Here is a 12252-nt window from a genome sequence, read left to right on the forward strand (position 1 = left end):
CATCTGTCTCTTCCTGGAGGCAAAACATACTCACTCTGTTCACTCAAACAGACACACACACACACACGCACACACGCACACCACAGCAGGGACTGAGATGCACACTTGTCAGACACCCAATCAAACACAAAACAGCAGCTTTCGTACATTTCAGTTGATGACAGAAAAGATTTACACTTCCGCAAACTGTCGAGCAGATTTTCAGTGTTTCCTCCATTTCCAATAGAAGGCGTGTGTAATAATTGCCATGAGTGTCAACCACTGGAAAAATCGTCCAAAATAGATTCGTCCCTCTTCCCCTCAGGTGTAAACGCATGCTTCTGAGATCTTGAACTCGGTCAGATGATCCATATGACTCCCTAATTTGACTTGAATTCAAGTTAAAGATTGTTCAGAAATGTGATTGATGTCAAAGTGGCATTTGATATCTGACCCCCCCCAGCATGAAGATCAGTGGTACATTTGAAAGAAAAGACCAAATGAAATATCTTGAACAGAGTCCGCCCGTTACATGCGCGCACGCGTTCAGCTCGTAGATCATTGCCAATATGAAACCGTGCGTAAAAGGGGAGTGCGTTTGGACACATGATCTATTTGAGACATTATACTTATTAAAAAGAAATATGCTACAGACTCCTGTGTAAAAGGTAATAAATCCTCATTTTTACTTGTTTAATAGTGAACTGTTGTTTTAGATAGAGAAGTGCTTTGTTTTGTTCACACTGACCTTCTGTCCGAATGTGTTGCAATTGTGGAATGAACGCTGTGACTAATCTTCACTTCCCCTTTTTTTCATTTTTTTTTCTCTGTTTCTTGCAATCAGTTTGCAAGCTCACTTTGTGAGGACTGAATGAGGGCCGTAGACTTTGCTCATTGCGCAAACCCGCTTGACCCTGACCCTTTCCCCTGTGCTTGTGTCCATCAGCTGCGTCAGCTGCCTGAGCACAAAGTGGAAGTGCTACTGGGACCGAGAGAAGCATCAGTGTGTCTCTACTAAAGATGAGACAAAGCACAACCTTCTGGAGGTGAGTTCCACCTTCCGCCTTGAGGATGTGGGAACATTAAGAAGGTCGGTGGCGCCTCTGTCTTCGCGAGGATCCAAGTGCGTCAGCGTGTCGGCAGCAACAAGCATGTGGAGATTTGGGGGAAGGTTCTGATAAAGGCAGACACATGTTGATATCGGAAATGCAACCTTCAACTCATGTTGATGTTCTGCTGTGACCGACTCGGATGACCTCCTATCCAGTTTCTTTTTTGCGTTTCATACGTCAGCGTGTGTCCATACCTTTCAAGCTTTCAAACACAAACTCACGACATGAACATTGCTTTCTCACGTGTTAAATATGCAAAAGCAGCAGAAGAATACTAGCTGCTGTGGTTACCATAAAATTTGGACCGGAGGATACCACCCACGTTTAGCTCCTGCTGTTTAAACAAAGATGCAGCTCATTTGTGGAATTTCCCGATGGTCCATTCTTAGCTCTTTAACTCGCCAAATTTGTGTTCAATGTTCATGAAGTTTTCACATTCATTGAAGCATTTAAATGAGACTTAAGATCACATCTGCATGGCAGAGGATTTTTGTTGTGTCACTGATGGTATTTTATTTTCACTTCGGTGTGACTCTGTGCCGTTTCCTCCCCTGAATGGGTCCAACTTGAGGAAGAGCCGTACATAACACAACATTCCATCAAGTCTGGTTCAAGAGTTCTTGAAGATTTGTGTGCGTCAGTCCTCTGGTCACCTGATGGTCAAATTGCTCACGGTCTTTAAGTTTGGAAGGTTTTTAGCATTTACGCTTTGGTTTTGTGTCACAAGATCCTTTGAAAAAGAGAAGGAATCTGTTTCGGTTAAACTTCGTGAAGTAAAGAAGATGTCATTGTGTGTTTTGGCGCCCAAATGACAAATTGCTTGTCATGTGTGCTGGCTGGTTTATTATGAGAGCGATCACAATGTATTTTTTTTTCCTTTTAACTCTTTGAATTGGAAACATTTTTAATCAGGACACAGTGGGCGGTGGGTAATTTCTGTTCTGCGGAACCTGCCTTAACGTCCAGCGGGCCTGTGATTCCAATCCCTCAACGTCTTTCTATTTGAGGCCGTTGTTGTTTCCCTTCCAGTGAGACTTCACCCTCTCATTTCCTCCTCCTCCTCCAGAAAAACAGGACAAGTATTTTGGTTAGCGGATGTGTGCAGCCCGACTATTGTCTTTCCCAACTGCCGTATGTCACTTCCTGTCCCTCCGCCTCACCACAGAACGCCGCTTCCTGTCCCAGGCTGCTGGCCGCAGAGGTTCCTCCGTCGCCATCGGGGGCGGCCCAGGACTTTGCCGTAACCCTGAGTAACATCCAGGAGGTACACACGCACCCCCACGCACACACACACACACACATGTTCCAACTCTCAAACTGGATTTTAGCCAACATACATGTTGTGCCGGAATAAAACAGAAACATATGGTGTATTTGCCTCAAGCTGAGTGTGGCACAGATGGACGTTTTTGCTCAGTGAGATCGCAAAACGTGCATTTACGCATTATGCACACCGCCTTGCGCTCTTGTCAGCGCACCCAAACGGCCTCCTATTGTAAACCTAATCCTAATCCTAATTTGAATCTTGTCATCTTCACCAATAAAGAGTCGATGCGCTCGCATTGCGGGCAGACAAATTGCCAGGTGTGGTCGGCCCTCTGTCTAACCTGGCTGGCCTTTTTGAGTCCCTTTCCTGGGGTGTTGCCATGGTGACAGACTTGGAGCGACGAACAAATGTCTACGTGCACACGCACGCACACACGCGCACAACCCGACACACGCACACACAAACAGTTCCCCTGGGCAGTTCGAATGAAAGTGAACGTTCACACGACTGTTAGGTTTCATGACGGACGACTTCATCAAATCAACACTGCGGTGAATTTGTGTCACTTTCGTTTGGTCTCTGCAGCGGGCTCCGCCAAATCGCAGATGCTTCTGGAGTTTGTGGGAGTGAAATTGGACTCGGTTCTCACAGGGAAGCACAGCAGGGGTGGGGCGACCCTTGGAGACATTTAAATAAACTGTGATAAACATTCTCGCTGATACTCTTAGCAACACGTTTGGCTTCAGATCATTAGACTGAACCCATGCGCACATTTCAAATGAGATGCCGAGCTCAAACAAGGCGTTCGGATCCCCTCTCTTGATCTCTCAACTTGACATGCTTGCGATCTGGCACTCATTTGGAAAGCAATCCATTGCTAAGTCATTCCTCTGGCACTCAGACGACTCGCTGAGGTGTGGGAGTCCAGATGTGTATGAATATCAATCGACAATGGAGCCCATCGTCGCTTGTCAGAGCCAATTTCGGGCTGCTCGTCTTCAAGCCGCAGAGTGACGCCATAACGCAGTTTTTTTAAGCATGCTGTTGTGACAGATCATCAAGCGTGCCATGAGACATGATCAGAGTACACATCATTTGTTCAAAAATTGTATTTACTAATATGTACCACTGTTCATCTGTCTATGCCAGTGATGTATAGTGACAGGCAGAACTACAAACTGCTCTTGTGTTAGACGGCAGTAGCTGCAATGAACCTGTTGCCCAAGACTTCTTAGCTTCCTGCAAATCTGTCATTTTGATATTCCATCATCCAGGCCCACATGGCGCTCATTTGAGCTAATTGGTCTTTACCATCTTCATTATTTCACTGGTTTTGTTTGGCGGTGGGCGGCATTGTGTTCAAGTGCTTAACCCATCCACCTCACGACTCTGGGGGGTTGGGGGTTCAAATCCAGGTTTGCACGTCGTCCAGAGAATTGATGAATTTTTGGTGATGTGCTTTAAAAAATTTGGATTGAGCTTAATAAAATTTGAGGTAGACACTTTTCCATTACTTATTGGCTGACATGCTTAAACACGAGTGTTTTTGATTGCAGGGGGAGGAGCTTGAGTGCGACTTTGGGACGGAGCAGCGATACGACGCCACATGGCTGAACAGCTCGACTGTCAAGTGCAGCGGTGTGACAGTAAGTGCAGACAATTACCAACCGCAAATAGCTACTAAGTCCATTTGAACGACAAAAGCACTTTAGCTCTCGCCCATTCCGAGAGCGGGCTTTTCGTTTATGTCACGTTGGAGCGCAATGCAAATGGGCGCACTGCTGCTAACTGCCTTTGTGTCCATGTAGCTGTCCACCAATCAGAGAAACCATATTTACCAGCTCAACCTGAGGAGGAGAGGCCTGCTTAGCGATGTCACTTTTGTGGACAGCCCCCAGCCAATGACAGGCAAGACAACATTATCATCGTTTCGTTTTCGAACAATAACCCATCTTCCTCAAGCGTGTTCAGCATAATTACAGACTTTTAAGCTGCCACCTCTGCTCCCAGAACGCATTTCACCTGTGCAAAAACAATACGTGCTAAGATTTTTTTTTTTATTGGAAGAAAAATAAGGTCTACGCTCATCAAGCTGCCATTCGCTTGTAATGATAGTACTTTGGGTATTACAACACATAATCTGACAACAAGCAGCAATTTACTGTCATTTTATATTCAGCCGGTGCCTAATTACACATAATGATTGTCGGATATAGATGCAATTGAAAGTGTTGGACGCCTTACCAAGCCTTATCCACTTGTAGAGTTACAAGTATCACCATGACAACGGAGAGAGAATGTGAAGTCCTGTTGAATTTGGCATACCGTCAGTGCTAAAGTTACAAGCCAGGCCTTCCAGATGTGCAGCTCGCACACAGGCCGTGTGAAAGCGCAGCCGAGGCTGACCGGCGCCATTTTTTGCATGTTTTCCGGACATGACGAGTTCGCTGAGTCATCGCAAGTGAAAAAACAAAAAAACAAAAAAAACAAAACCGGCTTAATGGGACACATGCACCACATGATGTGCAGATGCATGCGAGGCAGACACAATACAGCAGCTTTCTTTGTTCCTTTTCTACTTTGCTTGTGTGTTTTATCCCGCTGTTAATGTTGGGCACTTCTTCTCAAACGTTGGTTTGGAGAATGCGAACTGTAACTTGGGGAGCCAAATTGTTTTCCTTTAAATATGTTGCATCATTTTTTAAAAAGTACGTACCTACAATGAACACTAAATCAATTAATCACCTGTACCTTAATTTTGGCTAATTAAAAGCTATGATATGATTGTGACTCGTTGACACATCATATAGGTTTTGTAAGGAAATTCATGTGAACAACAAATTTAGAAAATTCATCTGAAAGCTAGAGTAAGGGCCAGGGGGGATGGTAGATAACGGCAAAAAAAAAAATGTCTCAAATGTTTTTCATTGGTTGTTGGAGCTCGGCTGAGAGCAGATTTGGAAATTCAGGTGCGCTTCTTGAAAGGACGTGCAACACGTGAACTCACAAAGTTTCATTTAGTGGTCAAAACTCACCTGGTTTTAAACGAGTCTCGCAAAGACCAATCAAATTCAGACGATGTTCTCAGTTTAATAACTGGCATAGCTTTCGAGGGCAGTGATTTAATATTCATGAGACCGAATTTCATTAAAGTGAGCTGACTGGTGCTGTTTGCCCCCAAAGTATTCCAAGTAGTAATATTAATAAGATTGCTTTTTTGAGAATTTGTAGGATGGTTGTAGACTTCCGGTAATGATCTGGTAGTTATTTGTTGACTTCCAAGAACGAAAGCCAGGCGTCAGTTTGACAAACTAAACTCATCACTGTACTATCTCATTAAAAAAACACGTCACAACAGCATGAAATGAGAAACTTGGTGTACTTCCCTTCTAGTGGAGGTGTACAACTGCGGCGTGGGCAGCGGCGACTGTTCGCAGTGCTGGGGCCGTGAGGATCAGGGCCACCTCTGCGGCTGGTGTGAAAACAGCTGCGGACTGATGGCTGACTGTCAGCCAATCAAACATCAATGTCCAGCACCTGAGATCCACAAGGTAAGATCGCGGCCAACTACAAACACTTGCATTCACAGTCCCCCTTTTTTTTTTTTTGCCTCCAGGCTGTGTTATGATGCCTGGGAAAAGTCAATCACAAGCTCATTCACATGTTGTAGTGTTGTCCAGTTTCAGATGCTTACGCAATATTTGAAGGGCATTCGTCAGTCTAGTGTGTAATGGTGCTAATGCTACCCTTGGCCACCGTCCCTTTGGGACGCTCTGCATGTTTTCACTCAGCAGAGTGCCTGCTTCCTCTGTGACCTCAGTTTGGACGGGCCGTGCGAGGAAAACCACAGATCAAAAGAATTAAAACCGTACAAACGGATTATGATGCATACCCGTGTATGGATTGTGGCGCTCATTCAATTGTTGTCATTGGTAAAAGATTTCACAATATTTTGGTGCTGTATCGTGGAACAGGTTGCGGTGGGCTGTGCGGGTTTGATTCCCGGCCAATGCCACGATACTTCGTCATGGCCCGGATGTAAAATAAACATGGAAGCTTGTGTCGGGATGGGCTTCATGCATCAAAAATGGTGCCATACAAAATCACACAAGTGACTCGCTGTGGCACAAACCCAAAGGTGCAACGTTGTGTCATGAGTCACTCTGAGTTTCTTACTTCAAGCAATTGAACTAAAGCGCAGATCAAAACACAGACTGGCCAAGTACAGCGCACAATTGGCAATTAACTGGCATTAAATTCAATAACACTTTTGAGGATTGTCGTTGTCGTTGACATTTTCAGCATGGTGTACTAGTGGTGAGTACATCTGCTTCGTAATCCTGAGGTTGGTGCTTGGAATCAGGGGCTTCCCTGTTTGTATGTTGTTCCGGTGCTCAAGTGGCTTTTCTCCGGGCACTGCGGCTTCCACCCACATTCCAAAAATGTGTATGTTGGCTTCATTAAGGACTAGATTGTCCTGAGGTGGTGATTGTGAGTGTGAGGGGTTGTCTTTTTATTTTTGCCTTGCCGCAACCCAAGTGACCAAAAGTGGCGTAGAAAATGACTGGTTGAATATGAGCTACCAAGGCTAGGCAAGGGGTTCTGCTTGCAACATTTTGCTTTTGAATCACTGTAATATTTCGGTAATCTGCCTGCCTCTGTCTCTAATTAACGCCTTACATACATTGTGCAGTCATTCTTGAGGGAGTACAGAGTAGCAGTGTCGGAAGCTTGACGCACTCAGCAACAGTAACTGAGGTGGGGGCGGGTCAGTTCAGGTCTACATGTTGAGCTTATTTGCATCATCCGTTTTGGTCCAACACCAGTTGGAGTGTGTTTAGAGCCAGCCTGTTTTGTGACGTTACCGCACACTCGTGGCGTGGCCCCAGCGGGCGGTCAGGGTAGCACGGCTCACATGAGGCCCAATCGGGCTGAACTTCCTGTAGATAAAAGCCAGAGTTGCCGTGGAGAATAAGTGTGTCAAACGCACACACGCACGCACACTCAGCTGACCATCCCTCATCCTTTCGTTGTCAGCCTAGTATGACTAACAGGATGCTGCCACACTAACTGAGGTGCACGTCTTCCGCGACTCAACTTAGCTGCCCTCCGTCCTGCGGCGTGGGCAGATCATCGTTGCAAGGCTCTCTTTCTCCCTCTCTCATACACACACACACAAAGACACAGGCTAAGAGTGAGTGCCCCTGGAGAGGGGCGGTCCGCTGGAAGGATAGCGGCGCTGTGGCTCAGCGGGGTGTGTGACGCAACACGTTGGCAGCCGTGTTTCCGAGAGCTTGCAGTTGACTGCATTAGCGAAGAAATGATCAGCTTTGCCTCAGCACTGTTGCTTCATACATTGGTGTAGTCCGACATAGGCTACTCCAGCCAAAGGATGTCGTGGTACAGTCCTGCCTTGAGATGCGACTTTGATTTTTTTTTTGTGGCTGCACTCAAAACTATTTCAAAAACCTCTGTTCTTTGAATCATCGTTCCTCATTTATATCTAACACAGAAAATGTGACTGTACATAATGAATTGTCTTTCCTTCTTCTGCTTCTTCTGTGGTGTTCATTGTCGGTTGACCAACGAAATTAATGGTGCACTAGTGCCACCAACTGTTGTTGTGCTACTCTTGAGACTGCAAGGAAACCAATGTGGCAGGATGTTAAGCTCGCAGTGGGCGTTTGAAGCACATTCCCATCTCAAATTTGAATCGAGACCAAAATATTGGTCAGGCGGCTTTTATATCTTAAGGCACAACTTATCGAGATATTGCCACATACTGCATCATCATTTGAAATGATCCGCATCGGTGGTATTGATATTTTTAAAAATGGTGGGTACCGTTCCTCGTTGCTAGGCAGATTTGTGACTTCAACAGCTGCTTAACTGTACATGACGGCTCCCTCTGATGTTGCCAAGATGGGGCTGAGGCTTCTTGATAAGCAAGAGGAAGTGACAGGAAATCATTGATGCAAAGGATTATGAGAGAATTTTACTTCTACATTTTTCATACGGAATCCTAACTGTGGTCTCTTCCACGGTTTTAAACAATCAGGTCTTTGGACTGTGGTCTTTGGAAAATCTTCCAAAACAGGAAGCGCGAAACATAGTTTACCTGTGACGTTCAACTGGAATGGGGCATTCCGAGTCTGGCGGGCAGGATGGAGAGACGCTCGGACCGAGCGAGGGTGGAGAAGCAAAACGTCCCATCGAGTCACAATGCTTTCCTGTTTTGTCCTCAGCTCCTCCTCTTTGATTTGGATGACGGAACCGCACAAGAAGGCTCAAACAATCTCTAAAAAGAAGATTTGATCAAGGTTGTAGCCACGTGAACAATGCGTCCCAATGCAAAGAAAACAATGCAGTCATCATTTTGAGCTAGGGCTTTTTGAAGGCACATTTTCACCGTGTGATCTCCGCAGAGGCCCGGCGAAGGCTGAGCTGTAAATCAAACCTCGCAGACTTGTAAGAGGTGCAAATGAGCAGCACGTCAGCCGATGTTGATGTCAGCGCACCGGTGCGCCACAGAGACGCACGCTGCCGCGATAATAAACGACTGGATGGACATTCTGCTGAGCTCTGTAGGAGGCCGGCTGCACCGGCGTTCCATGTTGGGCGCGTTTTATGTTAAAGTGCGTGGGCGTCACGTGTGGAATGTGGCTTTGTATTTTTTATACGTGAACAGCCTGCATGAGTTATGTGGTGAAGGTAACAGCCGGGTGGCCTCGCAGGCTGTTGTAATGTAACCACCAAAACATTAGAATAATTTCCTGTCTTGTAGTGGCTGTCAAATAAAAAAGTGTGGTTGTGTTTTGGCACCACAGTAAAAAACAAGACCTTCAGTCTGCACTCAGCGAGCGACTCAATCTTGAGCCATTCTGTCACTCTTGCTCGTGGAGGCGTCAGATTATCAGGATGCCGAAACGTATCTTGCCCTCTCACCGAGACCCACCACAAGAGCTGTTTTCATTCTCACTTGCCAAGCTAATAACACAGACGTGTCACTGTGACCGCAGCTCGGCCAGGGGTCATTTAAAAAAAAACAACCTTACATTGACAAGATCATGGATTTCTCCCCCGTCTGAGATTTTGAGATGTTATCTTTAAGTAAGACGTCCTCTCCTTTCGCTGTGAAGGCGACGGCTCAAATGATGTGTGAGAGTGAGAACAACAGCGAATATGGCAGACACGCAAACATGAAAAGGAAGAACGCCTGGCTTTAATTCCCCACGTTGAGGCTCTGCGCACTCACCACGATCAGCATTCACTGCGCTCTCGACACTGCGTTCCCCAAATTGCCTTCGCACTCATGCGCCTATCTGCTGCGCTCTCCACCACCGCCTCTCTCGCACTGGCTGTCTCTTGTGGGAGGTGAAGGGGGCTCTTAAGCTGCTCTTTATTTGCATGTTCCGTAGAGGAGTCGAGGATGAAAAGGCTCAGACGGTTAAGAGTCGGCTTTGTATGTGCGTGCGTGTGTATACCTAAATTGTGGGCGCTTTCAATTGACACTTGGTGGTCAACACTTAAGACTAGAAATGAGGTCTTCAATGCAGGGGGCGGAGCTACGTGGTGCTCTTTTCTTTCTTTCTTTCTTTATTTATTTATGTATTTATTTATTTATTTTATTTTTTTGGGCAGGGGCAATGGGATTTTGTGATAGATGAATAGGCCGTCATTCGCAGTATGCAAAACAATGTCGGCCAACGGTGACAATCACTGATTGGCTGTTAGTACATAAATCAGTGCATGAGATCGTAGTACAATATGATAAACATAAAAACAAATGAATGAATCATGAAATGACTATCTAGTAAATTAAACTCAGCAAAATGTTACATTTTACTTGAAGGTGACCCTGCTTGTATTATGTTGAGCACGTTTCTGCGTAGTTTTATTTGATGAAAAACGGACTGGATAGTAACACAAACAATGATTTCTCAGTTATAGGGGTGGTTATGAGCATGCGCATATACACATGCGTGCGAACGCTTTCGGCCACCCCTCAAAGTGCTGTGACACGCTGCTGAAACATTTCTGGCTACATCCCTGCTTCAGTGTCAGCATCACACACCACCACCTCCTTCGTAATATAATTTGTCTGTGCTTGTTTTGTCCTCTGTACAAAGCTCCCATCTGTCTCTTTCAGATCTTCCCGCTGAGGGGTCCAGTGGACGGAGGCACCCGCCTGACAGTGCAGGGCAAGAACCTGGGCCGCAGGGCTGAAGCAGTTAAAGTGTCCATTGGAGAGGTTCCATGCGTACTCGTGCCTGAGCTCTACACCGTCTCTGTTGAGTAAGTATTACGTATTACGTGATCTGTATACCGTGTCACTGGCGGCGGCCGTGTTGGGAGTGGGCTGTTATGGTTGACATTTCTGTCATCACGGGACTATTGCTTTTTTTTTTTTTTTATATGGCTGTTGTTCTGCCCATTGTTCGACTTGAATGTCTAACGTAACTGGGGGGCACCCTAGGTTCTGTATGAAGTTTCAAACTTGAAAGAGTCTATCCTTTGCCTCAATTGCCACGCGCTTGCTCTTGTGGGGTTCAGTTGGTTTGGTGGTGATTCTTGACCTGCTCAATGTGTCAAGTGCTTTGAGATAGTTTCTGTTGTGAATCAGCATTAGATAAATAACTGTCTTCACAAATGTGCATGTGCCATCTGTATTCATCTGATTTATCAGTTTAAGTCCTATTTTTTGAAAATGTTTAATTACACACGTGAGTTATGTACAATAGCTTGTTGTCACGGTAACCCATCATGCTGTCTGGCAGGTAAGTGTTCAGGCACTCAAGCCGGCAGTGATGCGAGTGTGGCTAAGATATCTGATGTGAAAATGCTGACATCTCAGCCCTTGAGTAATGAATGCCACCTGGAAAGAAATGAAAAGAAAGACAAAGGAGGAGAGAAGGCTGAGGTCTGACATTGTAGTGAACTCGACTGGCCTCATTAATTTCAGCCAATAGGAGAAACCGCTCTGCTGGCCACACTTATTGATTCGGTGAACCAAGAGCAAATGATAGCTGCATTATGAGAAAATGCTTCCGGAAATACCGCAACATAAATCTAGTGAGGTTCCGTTCCACACAGCATGCTGTCTGTCCCACTAACACACTGACATTGGACATGGTCAGAATGGTGTCCTGAAAACCAGTGTGAATGCTGTGGTTCAAAAGTTTTGGATGGCTTATTGTGTTTTTTTTTTAAAGACAATCACTTGCATATACCGTCAAGATCAAGAGTGTCAAACTCATTTGAGTTCAAGGCCACATTCACTCCAATTTGCTCACAAACCACTATATGTAAGACTTTTTTGGTGCAAATAATTACAAGCACATTTGGAAAATGTTTAAAATCATTGAGAATTATCTTGTTTCAAATTATCAACAATTTGAATTTTCTGTACCGAAATAAGTAAAATTTCAACATTATTATGAATCTGTGTTTTTATTTACGCAAGGAATTTACATAGGCGTCAAACTCTGGCCCGCGGGCCAAATTTGGCCCGCAGTCTAATTATATTTGGCCCGTGAGGCTGTACCAAATGACTACGATACCATTTTACATTCCATATGATAATAGTAACATTCAAAATGATAACAGTAATTTTAAAAACTAAATATTGCATTGCATTAATAAAACCACTAAAAAATTCCAATAAAGAATCTGCAGTTGTATTTATATAATTTATATAATATTTATTTATATATTTATATAATTTATATAATATTTAAAAAATTCATTGCTGGTTCGTGGCTTTGTTCAAGTTTTACTTTGTGTATTTGAGTTTGATACTCATGCTCTATATACTTTTTGTAGAACAATTTATGATCTAAAAATCATTTTAAATTCACACTTCAAAAAGTGTTATTTATAACTGCACCTTTGCAC

General features: G+C 44.7%; 1 protein-coding gene across 1 annotated transcript in view; it reads left to right on the top strand.

The window, feature by feature from the left end:
- Positions 1-12252, top strand: part of plxnd1 (plexin D1) — a 75202-nt gene that overhangs the window by 24489 nt on the left and 38461 nt on the right. The window contains exons 8-13 of the mRNA XM_088291125.1: positions 926-1025; positions 2257-2355; positions 3915-4004; positions 4167-4266; positions 5752-5909; positions 10508-10653. Coding sequence (XP_088147251.1) covers positions 926-1025; positions 2257-2355; positions 3915-4004; positions 4167-4266; positions 5752-5909; positions 10508-10653 — 693 coding nt within the window. The remainder of the gene's footprint in view (positions 1-925; positions 1026-2256; positions 2356-3914; positions 4005-4166; positions 4267-5751; positions 5910-10507; positions 10654-12252) is intronic.

This window comes from Idiotropiscis lumnitzeri, chromosome 3, assembly GCF_059441095.1.
Source record: "Idiotropiscis lumnitzeri isolate Australia: NSW breed Sydney's pygmy pipehorse chromosome 3, RoL_Ilum_1.0, whole genome shotgun sequence".
Lineage (NCBI taxonomy): Eukaryota > Metazoa > Chordata > Actinopteri > Syngnathiformes > Syngnathidae > Idiotropiscis > Idiotropiscis lumnitzeri.